At 45.2% G+C, this 21,504-nt stretch overlaps 1 protein-coding gene across 10 annotated transcripts in view; it reads right to left on the reverse strand.

Annotated features, from left to right (window-relative positions):
- Positions 1–4,511: 4,511 nt before the first annotated feature.
- OBSCN (obscurin, cytoskeletal calmodulin and titin-interacting RhoGEF) overlaps positions 4,512–21,504 on the reverse strand; it is a 281,462-nt gene continuing 264,469 nt past the window's right edge. For all 10 annotated transcript variants that reach the window (XM_066585186.1, XM_066585185.1, XM_066585191.1 and 7 more), the window contains 6 exons: positions 18,995–19,079; positions 18,495–18,734; positions 11,976–12,199; positions 10,647–10,722; positions 6,589–6,738; positions 4,512–5,832 (listed from right to left, as the gene is read on the reverse strand). In XM_066585186.1, coding sequence (XP_066441283.1) covers positions 5,670–5,832; positions 6,589–6,738; positions 10,647–10,722; positions 11,976–12,199; positions 18,495–18,734; positions 18,995–19,079 — 938 coding nt within the window. In that variant the 3' untranslated portion in view covers positions 4,512–5,669. The remainder of the gene's footprint in view (positions 5,833–6,588; positions 6,739–10,646; positions 10,723–11,975; positions 12,200–18,494; positions 18,735–18,994; positions 19,080–21,504) is intronic.

A 21,504-nucleotide genomic window follows, 5' to 3' on the forward strand; every position in this document is an offset into this window, starting at 1 on the left:
TGCTGCAGCCGCTCATGATGGCTCTAAGAAAATGGGTGCTTCAGGTCTAAAGAGTTGCAAGAGTGGCAAGTGCAGATATGTTAGCAAGGTGGCTAGATCGCAATGGGTAGCGCCGGCCAAGTCTACGGCCTTGATCACCACCTGTGGATATTCTCTCTGGCTTAGAAGCTGGGTCAGAAATAATGCTTCCATATACAACCTACATGGGTTGGAGCATGAGTCAGTTACAATCAGGCTCAGAGCTGGATATAACAATGGAGTAACGCTGCCTAAAAGGTGTTCTAACCAAAAGAACAAAAGAAAATCTGTTTGCTACTTTTTTTCTTAAGCTTTTTTCTTTTTTACTACGTCTAAGGGCTTATTCAGACAGGCATATATCGGCTGGGTTTTTACAGCCGGCTGATATACGCTGTCTCTCTCTGCAAGGGGTGAAGGCTGGCTGGGCCGGGAGCAGTGCACTGAGCTCCTGCTCCCTCTCCCTGCCCCTCGCCACTGCTTGCAATAGGAGGGGCAAGACAGAGGCGGAACTAGGTTCCACGCACCCCCTCTAATTGCAAACAGTGGTGAGGGGCGGGAGCTCAGTGCGCTGCTCTCGGCCCGCCTCCTCCCCTTGCAGAGAGGGACAGCGTATATTGGCCAGGCGTGAAAACCTGACCGATATACACCTGTCTGAATAAGCCCTACATTAATGTTTCCCAAACTCCAGTCCTCAGGGACCACCAACAGGTCATGTTTTCAGAATATCCTATGGTAAGAACACCTGCGGCACTGATGATAATTACATCACCTGTGTAACATTGAGGAAATCCTGAAAACATGACCTGTTGGGGCTCCATGAGGACTGAGGTTGGGAAACACTGATCTAAATTAACAAAAAAAAGTGAAGAGGGGTGTGCGTCACTTCGGGTGTGAGCTGGGGCCAGGGACCGGGGTATGTTCACACGTGGTAGATTTGCAGTGGCTTTTCCGCTGATTCACAGCAGATTTAACCCTTTCAATTGAAGAAGTGAAATCTGCTGCGGATCCACGTCAAAATCTGTGTCACTGCTCCTCCATCTGGTGGGGGTTCTTAAGCGGCGCTTCCAGGGCAGTGGTCATGGATTTCCCAGTAGCCGGAGGGGACTTCAGGACAGCACCCACTGCAGTCATCCCAGTGTGACCCTCAGCAATTTAAGTCTTTGCCTTCACATCTTCAGCATATGCTAGTGGTGGAGCGTCGGGGCAACAAGGTTCTCCGACACAGCAGGGCCTTCCTCCTCCTTTGCTTGGGCTGGCAGTGGGTCTGAGGCATCTGGGCTTTCCTGCGCCGCCGTCTGAGCAAGACCAACATCGTTGGGTCCTTCAGCCGTAGCAGGTGATGTCTGACTTCCACAGCAGACGGTTACACCTCCGAGCATGGACCATGGACAGAATCCTGAATCGTTGCGAACAACTGGGGAGTTCTACTCTTCCCAACTGACTCCTGTTTTGGCTTCACTGTCTAATATCTTAATATCTTTACAGTCGATGGTTAACCCTCCTTGTATCGCTGCGGCTCAAGCCAGGGGTGATCACGTACCTTTGGTTGGTGATGTCGGTAAGGTAAAGCATAGCGTGATGAGCTTGTACCCCCTGTAATTGAACTACTACAGGTTGAGAACTTAGGTTTTAGCAGCTACTCCTACTCATCTCCATTTTCTTTAAGCACAGATGTAGATGTGGAGCAATCAGGAATGAAGAGTAAACCTACTTCTGTACATTTTCTCTCTACTGCTGAGTGCGTGGTGCATCCATAAGTGAGGTCAGAGCAGTGCTGTGTGCTCTGGGCCCACCAGAGGTCTCCCTTCTGCGGCTGCTCCTCTTATACACAGACTCAGACTGCAGCATCCTCCTCCCTCTCACAGTGTAAGGAAATCACCCTAAAGGGTTAAGTTTGCCATGGAGACAAACTGGGAGATGCACCAAAATGTATGCCAAATTTCGGTTCATCAGAACTGAGCATGCTCAAAGGATGCTAGTTGATTGGCTGAGGTATGGCCAATTTATTCTGTGCAACAGGAGTACAGAGACTGAAGCACAGTAAAAGGAGCTGCTGCCTGACAAGCTGAGAAGAAAGAAGGCAGACAGGAAAAGGAGGGGCTGCTGGCGTAGAGGACACAGCCACAGAACTACCGAAGACTGGACCAGAATCAACCCAAGTACTAATAGGAGTGCTCCCTGACCCCCAGGCAACTCTGTGAAGTAACCGATATCATTAGAAGCTGCATGCCCTGCTTTAAAAACCGTAAGTGAGACCGGTTTCAACACAAACGCTAGATGTGCACACCGTCAGACACAAATAGTTAGGCCTTTTGCTGAAGACACAAACTGCACCATGGAAATTGGTTGTGCACCAAACTGATGTAGCTGCCGCTTACGGATTCAGATTTTGTTACAGGGAGGTGCACGGGTCGTAGGTAATAGAGATGTCTCCAGTTGGTTCTGTGCAGGATATTTCCTAAAATGCCATATTGCTAGTATTGGAGTGTTAACGCAATTTTGCAATCTGCCTTTCTATGAAAGCGGACTGGCATTAGCCTAGTGTTATTGATATGGTTACCAGACTATTGTGTTACCTCGTATTGTGTGCAAAGTAAAATTCTTTGGAAGTTCTACTTGGCAGTAGATGGCACCTAGGTATCTGTTGGTAAAAGTTCCATTGCTTAATCTGTATAATTCGATTGTTCACTTTTCTTTCCATGTTCTTAAATAAATATTGTACACTTCTGCTGCATCGTATCCTGAATACTGCGTCATATCCCTCCACCCAGGAAAGTCCCTACTTAGCTCTAGCCTTGGAATGGAGCCCGGAACAGCCTCGATTACTAGAAGGCCGGAACAGGAAGTTGCATCACCATCCGCCGCTGGACTGGAAGTGGGCATCTGATGCACATCATGTGCACCCTGTTGGGAAGCACAAACTAGGGTGGAAGGAGTAACGGACCCTTCTCCTCTTTGAAAGATAAGATGGTTCCATATCAGCACTGTAGGGGGTGAAGACACCGAGTGATATCTGCAAGCTGTTGGGGGTAAAATGTTACGGCAAAAATATATGGCCGTCTAGGGAAAGCGGAGTGTACCTTGTGAATGACGTCATATGACCCATGCTACGGCGATAGCCTGATGAGGGACAGTAGAGTATACCCTGTGACTGAAGTCCAGGTGACCCGTGCAGTAGGGCTGCCACACCTAGACTTCAGTACGTCATATGATGGAGGAATTAAATGACAGAGCCCACACAGTTATGGATTCATCAAAGAATTCCCACCCAATCGATGTCGGGCTTCTTTATTTATAGCCCCCTTGCATTGGGGTGTCGCAGCATCATTGGTCAATTAACTATGCAGTTTATTGGTTAGTTTCTAATCCAACATTTCTCATAGGTCAACTTAACCCTTCTTCGTGTCCATTGGATACATCTCATTAATACAAGAAATATCATAGTTCTTTACACAGTTCTCAATCCGACCTCTGATTGGTTACTTACATGACATTCACTGGATACATTCTGATCCTTCATTTGCATACCTTCTAGAAACTTCCAAGTCAGCAGTGAATAATCTCTTGACGGAGTGCTGAGGGGCCCAAGTAGCTCGAAGTCCTTATCCTATCTCAACATATGTCTCCCTTAGCTACGAATATGGTCACGCGATCTGTGCAATATATTTTATGATGATTCTGTGGCGTAATATTTCAAATATCACTTGTGTACATATATCTATATACATATAGGCACACACATATACACTTATTTATATATATATATATATATATATATACACACACACATATACATATTTACACTCACATATCTCCAGTTCATGGTTACTTACATTATTCTCTATTCTTAATGTGAGGCGTCAACCCCCCCCCCCCCCCCCCTTAGTATCTTGATATTCTTGGTAGGGCCCCTTGAGCTGACATGTGGAAGCTCCTTGATATTCTTATCTCATCTAGACATATGTCCCTCAGTATAGTTACACAACCTAGTTTGTGAAGTAGCTTCTCCTGGTATACTTCAACGCTGTCTGTTATTGCGTAGTTTTAAATTCATATAACATAACCAAACATTTTAGACATAATTAAATATTTTCCATTACAAAAGCTACGTTCTCTTTAAAAGATTATCATACATGTAAAGCGACTTTCACGCCTGCATTGGGGATTCTGTTTTCCTGCCCCGTTCGGTGAGCATGAAAGGGGAACCCTATGGCCAAACGGTTCCGTCTTATGATGGAACCGAACAGCGCTGGACGGTCGCCATTGACTATAATGGGATCTGTTGAGTTTCTGCTCATTTGTTCTAAAGAAAAAAAAAAGTGCCGCACGCAGCGCTATTTCCACCGGTATTTTGTGCTGGCTCTGCGACGGAACCTCCGAACGGGCATTCCAACACGGATGCGAACTCGGCATAATACTACCAGATGCACAATCCTTGCAGTTCTCTTTTTTTTTTTTTTTTTAAATCTTGAATAAATCATCCAATTGTCAAATTACTTCTCAAATCTTTATTGAAAAAAGATCAAACAGACAAATCTGACAACAATAAACAGGTTTATAAATGTGACTCCACACAACCGGAGGTAAAAATCTGTTCCCTTAACGCTAAATAAAGAAGAAAGACAGCAGCAGCATTAACTCTGAAACTGCCGCTGAAAACAGCCTGGCGCACAGTCCAACAGTTGATGTGACAGGCGTAGCCGGCGGTCCATCAGTTGATGTGATAGGCGTAGCCGGCGGTCCATCAGTTGATGTGATAGGCGTAGCCGGCGGTCCATCCGTTGGTGTGATAGGCCGAGCCGGTGGTCCATCCGTTGGTGTGATAGGCGGAGCCGGCGGTCCATCAGTTGATGTGATAGGCGGAGTCGGCGGTCCATCAGTTGATGTGATAGGCGGAGCCGGCGGTCCATCAGTTGATGTGATAGGCGGAGCCGGCGGTCCATCAGTTGATGTGACAGGCGGAGCCGGCGGTCCATCAGTTGATGTGACAGGCGGAGCCGGCGGTCCATCAGTTGATGAGATAGATGGAGCCGGCGGTCCATCAGTTGATGTGCTAGGCGGAGCCGGCGGTCCATCCGTTGATGTGATAGGCGGAGCCGGCGGTCCATCCGTTGATGTGATAGGCGGAGCCTGAAGTGACCCTTTCACAACCACTAGCATAGCAATAACAACAATATCCACTCCTCCGTCATCAGCATCAACGTGACATTGTGACACCATGCCAAGGACATGGGTCGTGTTCCCCGGTCTCATCCCGGGTACAACAGAAACGGTTAGTAAATGTTTACATAGAAACTCCACACAGTAAAAGTTATGTGCTACGTGATATAACGATTATATAATGGCTGAAGTGTGGGAGATCCTGGTATACAGGATGTGGCTATATGTAACTCTGTCCTGTGATGTTGATGGCTGCCCAGTACAAAATGAGGGTTGAGTTCAGATTGGCTCCTGCACAGCCCCCCTTATTAACAGGCACTGCAAAGTTAGCAAACAAGGGAAGGGGATCAATGAGAGGGGGTACAAATAATGGCAGGGCCCTCCTATCCCCAGATATGGCCCTTTGGCAGGAGAGGGCGCTGTATACAGAATCCATTGTGCTTTCTTGCCCAACAGCTTTCTAAAGAGAGACTACAGATGCGGGACGGAGGTCACTGGATCTTCTGCACGCTCGACGCCTCCCGTTTCCTTCTCTCATGCAGGAAGCTCTTCAGCTTTGCACTGGGAAATATGACTGGTGGCTCCTGTGACGTGGCCAGTCCGGCTTCCTGCAGCCACGGCATCTTTAGACAGTCGGAGGGTGAGGGGCGCCCCCTGGAGACGACAAAGCAGGAAAATCAGGTCACTGTACTTATAGATAAAACAGGCAGACAGCAAAGAAGCAACAAAATGTACAAAGTATATAATATTACAGGGTGAATCCATCTATAACGCCGGCTTCCTACAGCCATTGTACCTGCGCATTGCATATTTCCAAACGTAGATCAGCGAAGCGTTGTATCTAGAGGTCTGGGTGTTGCAGCTGTACTAGGGGTGCTAGAATGCAGCCACAGTCATCCTTATCAGGGGTGCACAAGGTACATGGCTGCGGAATATGTTGGCGCTATATCAATAAAGATTATTATTATTTTGTTCGTTATTTATTGGATTTTAATGCTTATAAGTTTATGAAATTCCGTAATTCTTTATGTATTGAGTTCATTTATTGATGAAGCCTATAATAACTATATTTATTAACATAAGATTTTGTTGGTACTGGGGGGGGGGGGGGGGTGCTTGTGTTACCGGGATTCCCATCACAGATCCCATGCATTAACTCTTGCCGCAAACCCCATATAATAACTTATGTCATGGGCGCCATGTAATAACTTGTGTCACGCTCCGCACTACAATCAGTTGTATTGAGACTGAGCAGTCGGTCGGAGATCTGTATGTCTGTAGTGACGTTGTGTTTGGTCATTATTGCTATGATCCTATGAATAACTAGTGGAACGACCACCTGATGGGACGAATCTTTACAAGCGCAGGCGGCAGGAGGTACCGGCTGTGACCAATGGGTGAGACTCATACCAGGGATTTGCCCATAACGTGCTCTGCAGGAAACGCACGGCTCCTCCGGACAACCCGGCATAACAGTGACTGAATCTGACCAGTCCCTTCTTTATTCCCTTGTCCAGCTCCGACTCCGACTCACAGCTGAAAGGATAATCAGCACTCAACCTGGAAGACAAGGGAGAGATGGGTAAAACAGCATTACCTCCTTGACTAGTCCATTGTTTCCTGTTATTATGTGGGTCAAGAGGAGTGTCGTGTCTCCTTAAGGAGAGCACCAAAAAATTGTGTGGAGAATAGAGATGAGGGGCGCCGGGGGTGAGCGGGGGGTTGCAGAGGGGAGTGAGGGGAGGTGGGGGGGAGAGAGAGGCCCCCCCTGTTCCCCACTGCTACCCCCTGCTCCACCACGACGACCCCCGAATCTTTTCGTCCGAGTAGTGAGTTACTCAGAAAAATCGGTGCTCGAGTTCAAAAACACCCGAACCGAGTAGGTTCGCTCATCTCTAGTGGAGACATCTAGGGGGTGAGTGAGTCGGGGTGGGCATCATCAGAAGACAACTGAAAGGTGAGTGAGGAGACTTATAATAAGGCCATGCACACTCCTCTGGGTAGTTCATACAAATAAGGAAGATGGAACAATACCTCTGCAGCGCCACCTATTGGATGGCAGCATTCCTTCAAATCAATGTATGACTTTTTAACAAGTCTGTGAAACAATGATTGGGAATAGGAAACAATTTCTATTCCCAATCATTGTTTGACAGACTTGTTAAAAAGTCATACATTGATGTGAAGGATTGCTGCCATCCAATCGGTGGTGCTGCAGAGGTATTGTTCCATCTTCCTTGTTTCCCTGTTATTGGCCATGTCAGGCTCTGCACACAAGTAGTCTAAGTCCCCCTGTCCACGGCAGTGTATTCGCCGGCCGACGCTTCCCATAGCATTGCTTTGGAAAGCGCCGGCACCTGTCCCCGAGCAGAGAATCATTGCGATTCTCTGCTTGTGGCGGGCAATTCGAATTGCCCCGATTCTCTGCGGTCAGCCTATCTATTAGATAGGGCTGGCCGGTGGAGATTCGGTGGCGGCTCCCGCGACTGAGCTTCGCCGCGGGATACTGCATCGCCTGTGGACAGCTTGGAAGGATTGGAAGTCTTCTGTGTATGTGGGAAGCATACGGATACAGTACACATATGGTACATGCAGAGCAGATAACACAGTGTCTGACTATAATGCAAAGGAATGCTGTAAACTCATGAACAGATCTTGAGACATCTGATCCAGTCACACTCAGAGCTGCACTCACGATTCTGCTGTTATACTATATTATATACTCCAGCCACATTCAGAGGTACACCCGTAATTCTGTTCCATCATGCCTTATACTCTGTTCAGGTCTAGAGCTGCACTCTCAATTCCCTTGGTTTCTTGCTAGCATTCTGGTTGCAGAAGCTCACATCACAGCGCTGCTGCCCTCTGTTGGTTCAGTGTCTGAATAAAGCATGCTCTGCTATACAGTATTGTGTTGCGGTAGATGTACACTATTGGTCAGAAGTTTCAGAAAACCTCAATTTTTCCAGTTTTTTTTTTACATTAACATGGTTCATGTCCAGCAAATAATGTGAAATGTTTCAAAGTTTCAAAAGTAAGTTAAAAACCTAAATATATTATGAAAACTGTAACCTTAAATGTAACAATCATAATTTATTGGGCTTTTTTCAGGAAACACATCAAGGACAGCTGCAAAAAGGGCAACCACAGCATTTTGATATGCCATGCAATACCCTCTGGTGTACACCTAGTTGGTCAGGGGTTCATATTACAGAAAGACAATGATCCAAAATATACCTATAGGTTAAGTCACAACTACTTGAGAAGATGAGAAGAAGCCAGTAGGCTTCAAAGAATGGAATGGATGCACAGTATACAGACTTAAACTCCATTGAGCTTGTTTGGGATGAACTGGACAGAAGGGTGAAGGGAAAGCAACCTACAAGTGCAGCACATTTGTGGGAACTTCTGCAACAATGTTGGGAAGAAATTTCTGAACAATATCTGAATGCAACTGTATGAAGAAAACCTCAATGGTGTAAAGCTGCTATATCAGCTACAGGGGGCGACTGTGAAGAGTCAAAAATCTAGATTTAGTTTGCTGCAACAAAGTTAATCCATTATTTGTATTTATCTTAACTTCTTTATTTGTTCTGTGCTCTCATTTCAAAGTACATTTGAGACATTAAACTGTGCAACTATCAATACAAACTGAAAAAAATTGAGGTGTTCTAAAACTTTTGACCAGTAGGGTATGTTGATATGGCTTCTGAATATATAAGCATACACTACTATTTGTGTGTAGTGACCTCTTCTTCCGCGTGTGTGGAGCTTGTTGACCACTAGACGCCTCTACGACGTAGAGAAGAGCTTTTGCCCGGTTTACAAGAATCTGAGAGGGGTGCATTATTGGAGTGCGAGAAGCTGGATGGTCGTATCAACAAACTGCCACCACCGGGCCGTTCTGACCAGACTTTTTAGGAGGTGTTGGGACCAGTAGATGTGTGAGGGCACACAAGGTGACCGGGCTCAGGATGTCCCTGACAGACCACCAGTAGAGAGGATCATCTGATCGTCCGACAAGCACAAGCAGCTCCAACTGTTTTATTGTCACACAATCCAGAGACAGGTGGCACCATCATTACACCTCTGTGTCTAGCCTAACCATTTCCATGCGTTTGGTTGAAGGACATTTGGTCTCACAGCCCCCACTACATGTACGGCCTTTGACATCATTCAACTCTTGTGTTGTGAACAATAAAACTGGACTGCTATGGCGTGGAACCGTATATGGAACTTAGGTGTAGTTTAGGCACAGCATTGGCCGTGTTCGTGTCTGAAGGCCTCGGGGTGAGCGCCTCAATCCTGCCTTTGCTGTGGAGCGGCACACTGCCCCCTGCTGGTGTGATGGTCTGGGGGGTCCATCGCATATAACAGTCGGTCCCCCCTTATAGTGGTAGGAGGGACAATGACAGCTCAGCGATATGTTCAGGACATCCTGCAGCCACATGTGTTCCTCTCATGGCGGCTTCCAAGAGGCAGCAGGATAATGCTCGGCCGCACACACAAGGGGGTCTCAGGAATGTCTCCACAATATTGTCACACTTCCGCGGCTGCCCGGTCTCTATATTTATAGCCAATATAACATGTATGGGACCATCTGGGATGCCAACTTAAACAGCCTACGAGTTCGCATAATCTAAAGATTCAGTTATAGCAAATGTGGACTGATATACTGCAGAATACAAAACAGAACCTGTATGCCTCCATGACCACCCGTATTGCATTTTACATCTAAGCTAGAGGTGGCCCAACAGGATACTAGAGCCTTCATGTCCGACCGTATCACATCTTGTATCCAACCTAGAAACGACACAACAGGGTACTAAAGCCTCCATGCCCACCTGTATCACATCTAGTATACAAGCTATAGGTGGTACAACAGGGTACTAGAGCTTCCATGCCCCCCTGTTCACATCTTGTATCCAAGCTAGAGGTGGTATAACAGGGTACTAGAGCCTCCATGCCTACCCGTATCACATCTTGTATCCAAGCTAGAGGTGGTAGAACAGGGTACTAGAGCCTCCATGCCCGCCTGTATCACATTTTGTACCCAAGCTAGAGGCGGTAAAACAGGGTACTAGAGCCTCCATGCCCGGCCGTATCACATCTTGTATCCAACCTAGAAATGACACAACAGGGTACTAGAGCCTCCATGCCAGCCTGTATCACATCTTGTATCCAAGCTAGAGGTGGTATAACAGAGTACTGGAGCCTCCATGCCTGCCTGTATCACATCTTGTATCCAAGCTAGAGATGGTACAACAGGGTACTAGAGCTTCTCTACAAGGGTTCAGTTTTCTGCAATAAATTCTCATTTTGCTCTGATATTGTAATCACTTATATCCATGTTACAAACACACAGAGAAAGCTTCATTCAATTCCGACAACTTCTAGGGGAGGGATTGTTTTTACAATGAGTGTGTATAATCGGCAGTGCGGGTGGCACATATCAGGGTAACACTTACATGATAAATGCTGTGATCCCGACCGCCCAGATATCAGTGGGTGGAATTGCCCCCTGCCCGTCCAGCAGCTCCGGAGCTGAAGAAGAGAAACGTTCCTACATCAATAAGGTAATACCCACCAAAATGCAAAATCTGAAACTGGCCCTACTGTAATCCTAATTCTAAATCCATAAATTCAAACCTAAATATTACATTTTTTTTTACACATGTAATAGGGTCACCATAAACCCCGTATATAAAAGTCTAATCTATCAAAATAACACAATATTTATCCCACATTGTGAATGTCATCAGAAAAATAATACACAACGTCAGAAATGTACTTTTCTTGGTCACTGCATTTCCAAAAAGTCAAATGTACTCCAAAATAGTACCAATAGAAAATCACTGGTCATCACCCAAAAAATGAGCATTCAAATAACCCCATCGACGAAAAACGTTCTGGCAGTCAGAAGACGGTGCAGAAAATTATTTTTAAAGAGATTACATTTTTTATAATCAGGCTAATTTCCCACGGAAGAGTGCGATGTCCCCAGCGGATGCAAGACGGTTTTGTGTTAAAACTGCCCTGCATCACTTCGGGTAAGTAGCAATCCTCCACCGCGGCTGAAAGGATCGCAGGGCGTCCCCCATTGTTTTAATGGGTAAACCTCGCATCACACTCAGGGCACCTCACACGCCGTGCGATGATAGGGTGGAGCAATTAAAAAAAAAAGATTGCATCCTTAAGGGGTTAAATCTAGCAAAGTCTCTGAACATGACACTAAGGCCGCTTTCACACGGCCGAGAAAATAGCGTGAGAGTTGTGTGTTGCGAGACGCACGAATATGAACCCTATTCTTTTCAATGGAGTTATTATATACATGAACAATTTTTTTCTCACACCGCATTGCGTTTCTGTGGCATGCTCTAACTCTTGCCATGTTCTAACTTTGTGCGTTCTTTGCAACGCATCGTCCATTGCTTTTTATGGGACCATAAAACACATTGCAAGGCGTGAGAGGTGCACGTAAGTGCAATGCAGGGTTTCCCATTGAAAACAATGGGAAGCACTTGCCAATGCTCCGCTGCGGCTGAAAGCTGCACTGGAGGAACGCAACCTCGCACGTTCATGAGCGCAATATTGAACCGAGTTTCATGGCCCAATATCATGCTCGGCCATGTGTAGGAAGCCCAAATCTAAAGCCAACTGACCACTGACCTCAACCATTAACTTGCCAGGTTTTGACCCCCTTATTTAACCCGTAAGCCTTGGATGAAGCTCCATTTCTTGCCCCTGGGGTCACATTGCACTGATAACACTTGTGACTCGCAGTACTTGAGTCTTACCCATGGTCTCCACGAAATCCGTGTACCTCTGGGGGGTGGTCACTTTATCAGGGTAGTAGTACTGAGCATTCCCGAAGTCCAGGATCTTCAGCAGTTTGTGCTCCGTGACGATGATGTTTTCGGACCGCAGGTCCAAGTGGAGGATTTGCTTGCCGTGCAGAAACTCCACTGCGCTTATTATCTGCCACAAGTAATCCCGAACGTCCAGCTCCGAGTACGAGGGCCTAGAGGGAAACACAACAGAGAGAGTATAGCAATCTGTAAGGACACAACATATACAATATGGGACACAATATCCCTTATCAGCTCAGAGGTCTGATATGTATAAAATGCAGAATATGCATGATTGGTGTGATATATGTGACAGGTGTGATATGTATAGCAGGTTTAATATGTATGGTACATGCTGCATGATGTGTGTCATATGTATGATACAGGTGACAGGTGTGTTGATATAATGTGTGACAGAAATGATGTGTGTGAAATTTACTAAAGAACTAATTAAAGCAACTCAGATGGCCGTGGTTTAACGTATTCTAAAGCTATACCACCCGCCATCACTCATGTTTCTGACGATATTCCTGTTAATGACACATTAGTGATGGATACGGCCATGAGAACAATGATGAAAGCCTTACACATTTCCTTACGTTCCACTTATCCAACCCCTTAACGCGGCAATCGCTGAAGCCGTAAACAGGATGACCCATAAGAAGACTAAAATGGCAGAAGTCACATCATCCCATAATAAAACACCCACATTATAACTTGGAATCAGAACTTGAGAAACTTCAATAAAGTGGCGGACCTAAAGGACAGACCACGCCACGATAGAAGGCCTCTGCTTATGAGTTGATGCACTATTTGCAAAATCCCATGGGATCACTGCTAGCGGATGGTCCCTTGCAGGATCTTATAATGGACTGGGCGCACAGACTAGTAGACCATGTACCCAGAGATGTCTATGTACCCAGAACGCCTACTAGGAGACTTTCCAACATATTCCATCCTCACACTTGTGCAGGACCTTTCAGCTAGCGGTTACAAAAGGCTCCTTTCCTAAAGAAAGCCAACATGCCTTAACAGTTACCCTTCCTAAACTACGGAAGCAGCCAGACGCCCCACCACAACTTTGGTGGCCTTTATCTTAACCCTTTCCAATCCAATTTGTATGCTGCTTTTCCTAGGGGGGGGGGGGGGGGTTACTCTTTTTCTCCATTATACAATGGCGCTATCTGCTGGCTAAAGCCAGTACTGCATGAAGTGACACGTTGGATGGGTTCCGACAGCAGAGAGGCTGGCAATATACAGTAAGAGAACCCTGATGGATGTCTTCCAACATCTGAGCTGTACAGCCTTAAATCATAATGTCTTAAGACGTCAGACAGTGGATTGGAAAGGGTTAACCTCTTAGTGATGGCCAATACGCCTTTCTACTGATCTCACTAATAGGCTTTTAATTTGCACATACAAGTTTTTAAGGCAATGGCTTAGCTAACTACTGACAGCCAGGTTTCAGCTATAACAGCCAGAAGCAGAGAAACCTTAGATCCTGGCAGCTTAACCCCTTACATGCCACAATCAATAACAACTGCAGCATGTAAGCAGATGACAGGGGAATGGGACCCTTTCTGCCAGATATCAACACTCCCTCAGCAAAATCACAAGGTACCAATGGGTTCCCGTTGCAGCTGGAAGCCTGACAAAAGCCTCATCATCTGCCATGTAAGTCAACCTATTAGACCCCACCTCAGGAAGATTGTAATAGACTGCTGTCATAGGTTTAGTAGAATGCACTATATAAGTAATGCAATGTACTATTGTAGCAATTGAACTATCGCATCTTCAGGTCCCATTGAGTGATTAAAAATAGCATCAAGAAAAGTTCAAGAAAGCTTAATTTAAAGAAAAAAAATCCAGTTTCATGTACTATTGCAAAAGGACAGCACGCACGCACGCACAGTCTCTGCAATAGCTCAGCACTCCCTGCTAGGCTATGAACGCTACGTCACTAGTGACCACCTGCAGGAGGGAGAATGCTGCCGATGCAAGCTTCGTCACCAGAAGAAGAGGATCTATCTGGCTGGAGGTGAGACGATCCGGGGGACAGAAGGAGCCAGGAGAAGAGGGGTGAGGAGAAGACTGATGGGTTGAATAGGTAAGTATTGAATTCTTGTTTTCTAATGAAAGAACCCCTTTAATAAGTACAAAAAATAGGCTTGTCACTAGGGGGTTAAAGCTATATCTGCATTGTATTCAAACCCTTAGGCGTGAGCGTTTACTAAGGAATAAAGATGAGCGAGTATACTTGTTAAGGCTAACTACTCGAGTGAGTAGTGCCTTAGTCGAGTATCTGCCCGCTCGTCTCTAAAGATTCGGGTGCCGGCAGGGGGCGGGGAGCGGCGGGGGAGAGCGGGGAGGAACGGAGGGGAGATCCCTCTCTCCCCCTCCCCGCTCCCCCCCCCCTGCTCACTGCCGCAACTCACCTGTCACCCTCGCCGGCAGCCGAATCCTTAGAGACGAGCAGGCAGATACTCAACTAAGGCACTACTCACTCGAGCAGTTAGCCTTAGCGAGCATGCTCGCTCATCTCTACTAAGGAAGCTTTATCAGATTATTTCAAAATTACTAATGGCACCACCAAATGGCTGGTCTTATATAGTCCATAGAACCATTAGCCCAAGCCCTCAAAGAAGATATTTTACCTAAAGGAATACAGATGGGAGACCGTTCGCACCTAACATCTTATACACAGATGATCATTTAGATGTTAATAGATCCCATACCATCTCTTGATAATGCATTGGAGATTATAAAAGAGTTCGGACAAATATCTTACTACCAGATAAATGCACAGAAATCCCAAATCTTGCCTATGAATATCCCCAATGACCGGCTACATTATCTACAAAGTAAGCATCCTTTTAGGTATACAATACCATAACAATAACCGCTCTACATAAAAACGTTATCAATTCAATGTTGATCCTACATTTAAAGTATTGTAGGAAGACTCCCAAAGACTATCTTATTCCAGATATCATGGATGGGCAGAATCGTCACTTTCAAAATGCTTTTATTGCAAAAATTGCTACAAGTATTTTGTACCCGCTCTATGGAACTACCACAACCTTTATTACAAACATGGCCAGAATCCTATCTCAATTTGTATGGGCTCAACATAAACCTCGGGTGACCAGCACCATACTTACTAATGAGAGATGGGTGGGAGGTCTAGGCCAAGACTATTATATAGCTACTCTTGTTTCCCAACTGCGGAGGTCTGAGAAGCAGAAACATTGGGTCCACATCGAACATTACTTAGCCTCTTCATCAAATCTTTGCTTATAGTCCCCTTGCGGCATTTCCCTTTACCATCTCATTTACCTCAACTAAATCAAACATGCTTAAAAGAATGGGAAAAGTTCCATGACTTGTTGAAGCCCCAAAGCTCTTTCCTAAAAGAATATATTCCTTTAGACTTGTTTCAATATGACCTTTCATATCGAAATATTTCAACTTGGAGATCGTCCGGTATCTCTACATTCACACATCAATGGAGGAATCTCATGTTCCATTGGAGCAACTAAAAACTCAATACCACCTGACCTCAGGGGACCAATACAAATATTTGTGAATATAGTGTTTCCTACATACATATATATAGTTGAACCTCTACTTCTGCGGGGCAATCTAAATACATTTCCAATATTTTCTAAAGGAACTGAAGGATGAAAGACTTTATATGCAATGCTACTCGATCATGCTACCATAGTTTCCAAAAAACATACCCTCTGAAAGAGTGGGGAAGGGAGTTAGGTCAAAAATATAGTGACAGGGAATGGAAGTAAACTTTCTATCTGACCCATAAAGCACTCAAGTGTAGCACTCATGTATCCCACTGAGATGGTGTTACCAGTATATACCAATCCGTCTAGCTATATACACTAATTGCTTGGCTGACTGCTGGAGATTATTGTGCATGTATCACCTTGTACATATATTGTGGGGCTGCCCTTTCCGTCAGCAGTATTGGGACTCTGTGTTTTAGTTACTATTTTCTTTTGTTGGTTACACAGTCCAGAAATCTCCCTCGCTAGCTTGGATGGATATTAGTTCCCATGTAATCCTGCCAAAGTTTTCAATTCTGGGACGCAAAGTGCTGGCATTATCAAACTTGGTTATACTTAGACCCTGGAAAAGTACTGACATCTCCAATATAGGAAAAACTATAACTTTGATCAAGATAGATAGATAGATAGATAGATAGATAGATAGATGAATAGACGATAGATAGATATGAGATAGATAAATAGAAGATAGATGGGAGATAGATGGGAGATAGATAGATAGATAGAGACATAGACCAATGGATAGGCGAGATCGATAGATAGATAGATAGATAAATAGATATGATAGAGAGATAAATAGATATGATAGATAGATAGATAGATAGATATGAGATAGATATGAGATAGATATGAGATAGATATGAGATAGATATGAGATAGATATGAGATAGATATGAGATAGATATGAGATAGATATGAGATAGATATGAGATAGATAGATAGGAGATAGATATAAGATAGATAGATATAAGATAGATAGATAGATAGATAGATAGATAGATAGATAGATAGATAGATAGATAGATAGATGTGAGATAGATATATAAAAGATAGATAGATACATAGATAGCTAGATATGAGATAGATAGATAGATAGATAGATACATAGATAGATATGAGATAGATAGATAGATAGATAGATAGATAGATATGAGATAGATAGATAGATAGATATGAGATAGATAGATATGATCAAGAGATAGATAGATAGATATGATATAGATAGATATAAGATAGATAAATAGATATGAGATAGATAGATAGATAGATAGATGAATCGAAGATAGATAGATAGACCGACCGATGGATAGGAGAGATAGATAGATATGATACAGAGATAGATAGATAGATATGAGATAGATAGATAGATAGATGTGAGATAGATATATAAGAGATAGATAGATACATAGATAGCTAGATATGAGATAGATAGATAGATACATAGATAGATATGAGATAGATAGATAGATAGATAGATAGATAGATAGATAGATAGATAGATAGATAGATAGATAGATAGATAGATATGAGATAGATAGATAGATTGATAGATATGAGATAGATAGATATGATCAAGAGATAGATAGATAGATATGATATAGATAGATATAAGATAGATAAATAGATATGAGATAGATAGATAGATAGATAGATAGATAGATAGATAGATGAATCGAAGATAGATAGATAGACCGACCGATGGATAGGAGAGATAGATAGATATGATACAGAGATAGATAGATAGATATGAGATAGATAGATATGATAGAGAGATAAATAGATATGAGATAGATAGATGATAGATAGACATAGATAGATAGATAGATAGATAGATAGATAGATAGATAGCTATCAGACAGATAGATGGATAGATAGATAGAGAAATGTCTGCAAGTATCACATCTAGATTCTCGAAATTCCTGTAACTATGGAGAGCCTGGATATCTTGTAGTCGGTGTATATCTGGATGGTTGTTATATGTTTCTGCTTCTATGCTTCTATCAGATGGTTGGTAATTCCCAAGAACTACATCTATAACCTTTGTCTTTGTTTTACCTAGTACAAGTTATTTCTCTACCTTTCTCTTTCACTCCTTTCTTTAAACCACTAGATTATACTTTTACCCCATAACCTACTTCATTTATGACATGAGTTACACCTCTATTGGAATGTTCTGACTGGACTTCCTTGTTATTCTACCTCTTCACTTGTTAGTGACGGTTATGAAAAAATCAAACCAAATAAATATTATTGAAAGAAACAAAACACGAATGGCTCAGGTGAATCCTCCCATCACAATGAATGGGTTCTTTTTCCCGTGCGCGTTTTGTCCATCTCTCAATCCAACAGAACTTGCGTTGGGTAAATCGCTCGTATGAAAACAGCCTCAGGCTGCATCCGTACGGGCTACAGAACATCGCTCATGTGAAAGAACCATTGGGAAACCCTGGGCTTCACATTGTAGCGATGATTTTGTAGTGAGATGTTGTAGCCCGTGCGGATGCAGCCTGAGGCTGCTGTCAGACCTCATTAGGACTCCGTTCAGGGTTTCCATCTCCCCATCTCAGTTTTTGGAGGAGATAAACTGATGTTAAACTGATCAGTTTTTTTCGCTACTTTGATTTCATTGGGTTTTCAAAAAAAAAAAAAAAAAAATTAATATAAAAAACAGAATGCTTTCAATTTGCTTCACTTTTTTGACAAAAACCCAGTCTGCTGCATTACTTGTTCCAGTAAAAGAACTGAAGCAAACTGAAAGCTAGTTAGGATTTGTAGCCCTCTGGTGGCCAGTGTTGGTACTGCAGTTTTTGATCATTTTCAGATTGCAAGCTCCTCTGTCCCCCCTCTGCTGTCTGTGACTGCCCCTCCATGAAGCTGGTTACATTACCCAGAAGACAGGCAGTGCAGCAGCTGGCGTCCCTCGCACCGCTCCAGGATGAGCACCAGGTCCTGCGGGCTCAGATACGCTGCATGTAACTGCACCACATTGGTGTGATGAAGCTTCTTCAGCATCTGATACTCTAGAAGCGTCGCCTCCTTAGTCTCCATTGTGTACGGGATGACCTTGGCAGCGAACATTCGCCCTGTGGACTTCTCTGTGCACAATCTCACAGTGCTGAACCGACCTCTGGAAAATACAGAAACAGCCGTGACCGATCGCTCAGTAATGATTTCTCACTGCACAGGATGATGGTCAATTATGAAGCCGAAGCACAATCTTTCATGCTACAGTTATCAATGTACTGGATGTGGATCATGTGGGATAATCGGGCGCTGACCACAAAATATCCGATCATTAAGTCTACTGACATCATCATCATCATCATCACCATCACCATCACCATCATCACCATCATCATCACCATCATGTATCGTGAAACTTCTTACCTTCTTCCCTCCATCTGTAAATCTGCGGTGAATCCTCGCTCGGATGAATCTTGAGGCTCCAGAGCTCCGGACAGCTGAGCATTTGCTGCAGATAAAAAAGTATGGGCAAAGTGAAAATATTAGGAGTTGTTGTTATTATGGACCTGTACTTCCACAGCCTCCTCACTTAATTCTGGGAGCTATAGGAAATCTGCTGTCTGTCACCTGCAATCAGCTATTTCAGGCTGGAGAGAGGCTGACAGGATAGCTGAATACAATCTATTGCTCCCTATTATCAGCCATTTGAGAATTCAGGGTTTTACAATGGGATGAGTGATAGGCAGTGATTGCTCACCCCTCCTTCTTGTAGCCCCATCTCCCTATCTGCAGGATCTCTGTGAGTGTTCACAAAGCTCCAGAGTCACCAAAAATCTACTTTCTGTATTACTGGTACAATAAAGAGAAAACAGGCAACAGCTGCAGGAGGTTCTATGCCTGTGAGAGGGAGGAAAGAAGAGGGTAATGCAGCTGCAGAAGGATCTGTGCGTGTGAGAGGGAGGAAAGAAGAGGACAATGCAGCTGCAGGAGGTTCTGCGCCTGTGAGAGGGAGGAAAGAAGAGGGGAATGCAGCTGCAGCAGGTTATGTGCCTGTGAGAGGGAGAGAAGATGAGGGGAATGCAGCTGAAGGAGGTTCTGTGCCTGTGAGAGGGAGGAAAGAAGAGAGGAATGCAGCTGCAGGAGTTTAAGTGACTGTGAGAGGGAGGAAAGAAGAGGGGAATGCAGCTGCAGCAGGTTCTGTGCCTGTGAGAGGGAGGAAATAACAGAGGAATGTAGCTGCAGCAGGTTCTGTGCCTGTGAGAGGGAGGAAAGAAGAGGGGAATGCAGCTGCAGGAGGTTCTGCGCCTGTGAGAGGGAGGAAAGAAGAGAGGAATGCAGCTGCAGGAGTTTAAGTGACTGTGAGAGGGAGGAAAGAAGAGGGGAATGCAGCTGCAGCAGGTTCTGTCCCTGTGAGAGGGAGGAAATAACAGAGGAATGTAGCTGCAGCAGGTTCTGTGCCTGTGAGAGGGAGGAAAGAAGAGGGGAATGCAGCTGCAGGAGGTTCTGTGCCTGTAAGAGGGAGAGAAGAGGAGGGAAATGCAGCTGCAGGAGGTTCTGTGCCTGTGAGAGGGAGGAAAGAAGAGGGGAATGCAGCTGCAGGAGGTTCTGTGCCTGTGAGAGGGAGGAAAGAAGAGGGTAATGCAGCTGCAGGAGGATCTGTGCGTGTAAGAGGGAGAGAAGAGGAGGGAAATGCAGCTGCAGGAGGTTCTGTGCCTGTGAGAGGGAGGAAAGAAGAGGACAATGCAGCTGCAGGAGGTTCTGCGCCTGTGAGAGGGAGGAAAGAAGTGGGGAATGCAGCTGCAGCAGGTTCTGTGCCTGTGAGAGAGAGAAGAGGAGGGGAATGCAGCTGCAGGAGGTTCTGTGCCTGTGAGAGGGAGGAAAGAAGAGGACAATGCAGCTGCAGGAGGTTCTGCGCCTGTGAGAGGGAGGAAAGAAGAGGGAAATGCAGCTGCAGCAGGTTCTGTGCCTGTGAGAGAGAGAGAGAAGAGGAGGGGAATGCAGCTGCAGGAGGTTCTGTGCCTGTGAGAGGGAGGAAAGAAGAGGGGAATGCAGCTGCAGGAGGATCTGTGCGTGTAAGAGGGAGAGAAGAGGAGGGAAATGCAGCTGCAGGAGGTTCTGTGCCTGTGAGAGGGAGGAAAGAAGAGGACAATGCAGCTGCAGGAGGTTCTGCGCCTGTGAGAGGGAGGAAAGAAGAGGGGAATGCAGCTGCAGCAGGTTCTGTGCCTGTGAGAGAGAGAGAAGAGGAGGGGAATGCAGCTGCAGGAGGTTCTGTGCCTGTGAGAGGGAGGAAAGAAGAGGACAATGCAGCTGCAGGAGGTTCTGCGCCTGTGAGAGGGAGGAAAGAAGAGGGGAATGCAGCTGCAGCAGGTTCTGTGCCTGTGAGAGAGAGGAAAGAGGAGGGGAATGCAGCTGCAGCAGGTTCTGTGCCTGTGAGAGGGAGGAAAGAAGATGGGAATGCAGCTGCAGGAGGTTCTGTGCCTGTAAGAGGGAGAGAAGAGGAGGGAAATGCAGCTGCAGGAGGTTCTGTGCCTGTGAGAGGGAGGAAAGAGGAGGGGAATGCAGCTGCAGAAGGTTCTGTGCCTGTGAGAGGGAGGAAAGAAAAGGGAATGCAGCTGCAGGAGGTTCTGTGCCTGTAAGAGGGAGGAAAGAAGAGGGGAATGCAGCTGCAGGAGGTTCTGTGCCTGTGAGAGGGAGGAAAGAAGAGGGGAATGCAGCTGCAGGAGGTTCTGTGCCTGTGAGAGGGAGGAAAGAGGAGGGGAATGCAGCTGCAGGAGGTTCTGTGCCTGTGAGAGGGAGGAAAGAAGATGGGAATGCAGCTGCAGGAGGTTCTGTGCCTGTGAGAGGGAGGAAAGAAAAGGGAATGCAGCTGCAGGAGGTTCTGTGCCTGTAAGAGGGAGGAAAGAAGAGGGGAATGCAGCTGCAGGAGGTTCTGT

This window comes from Eleutherodactylus coqui, chromosome 12 (genome assembly GCF_035609145.1).
Source record: "Eleutherodactylus coqui strain aEleCoq1 chromosome 12, aEleCoq1.hap1, whole genome shotgun sequence".
Taxonomy (NCBI): domain Eukaryota; kingdom Metazoa; phylum Chordata; class Amphibia; order Anura; family Eleutherodactylidae; genus Eleutherodactylus; species Eleutherodactylus coqui.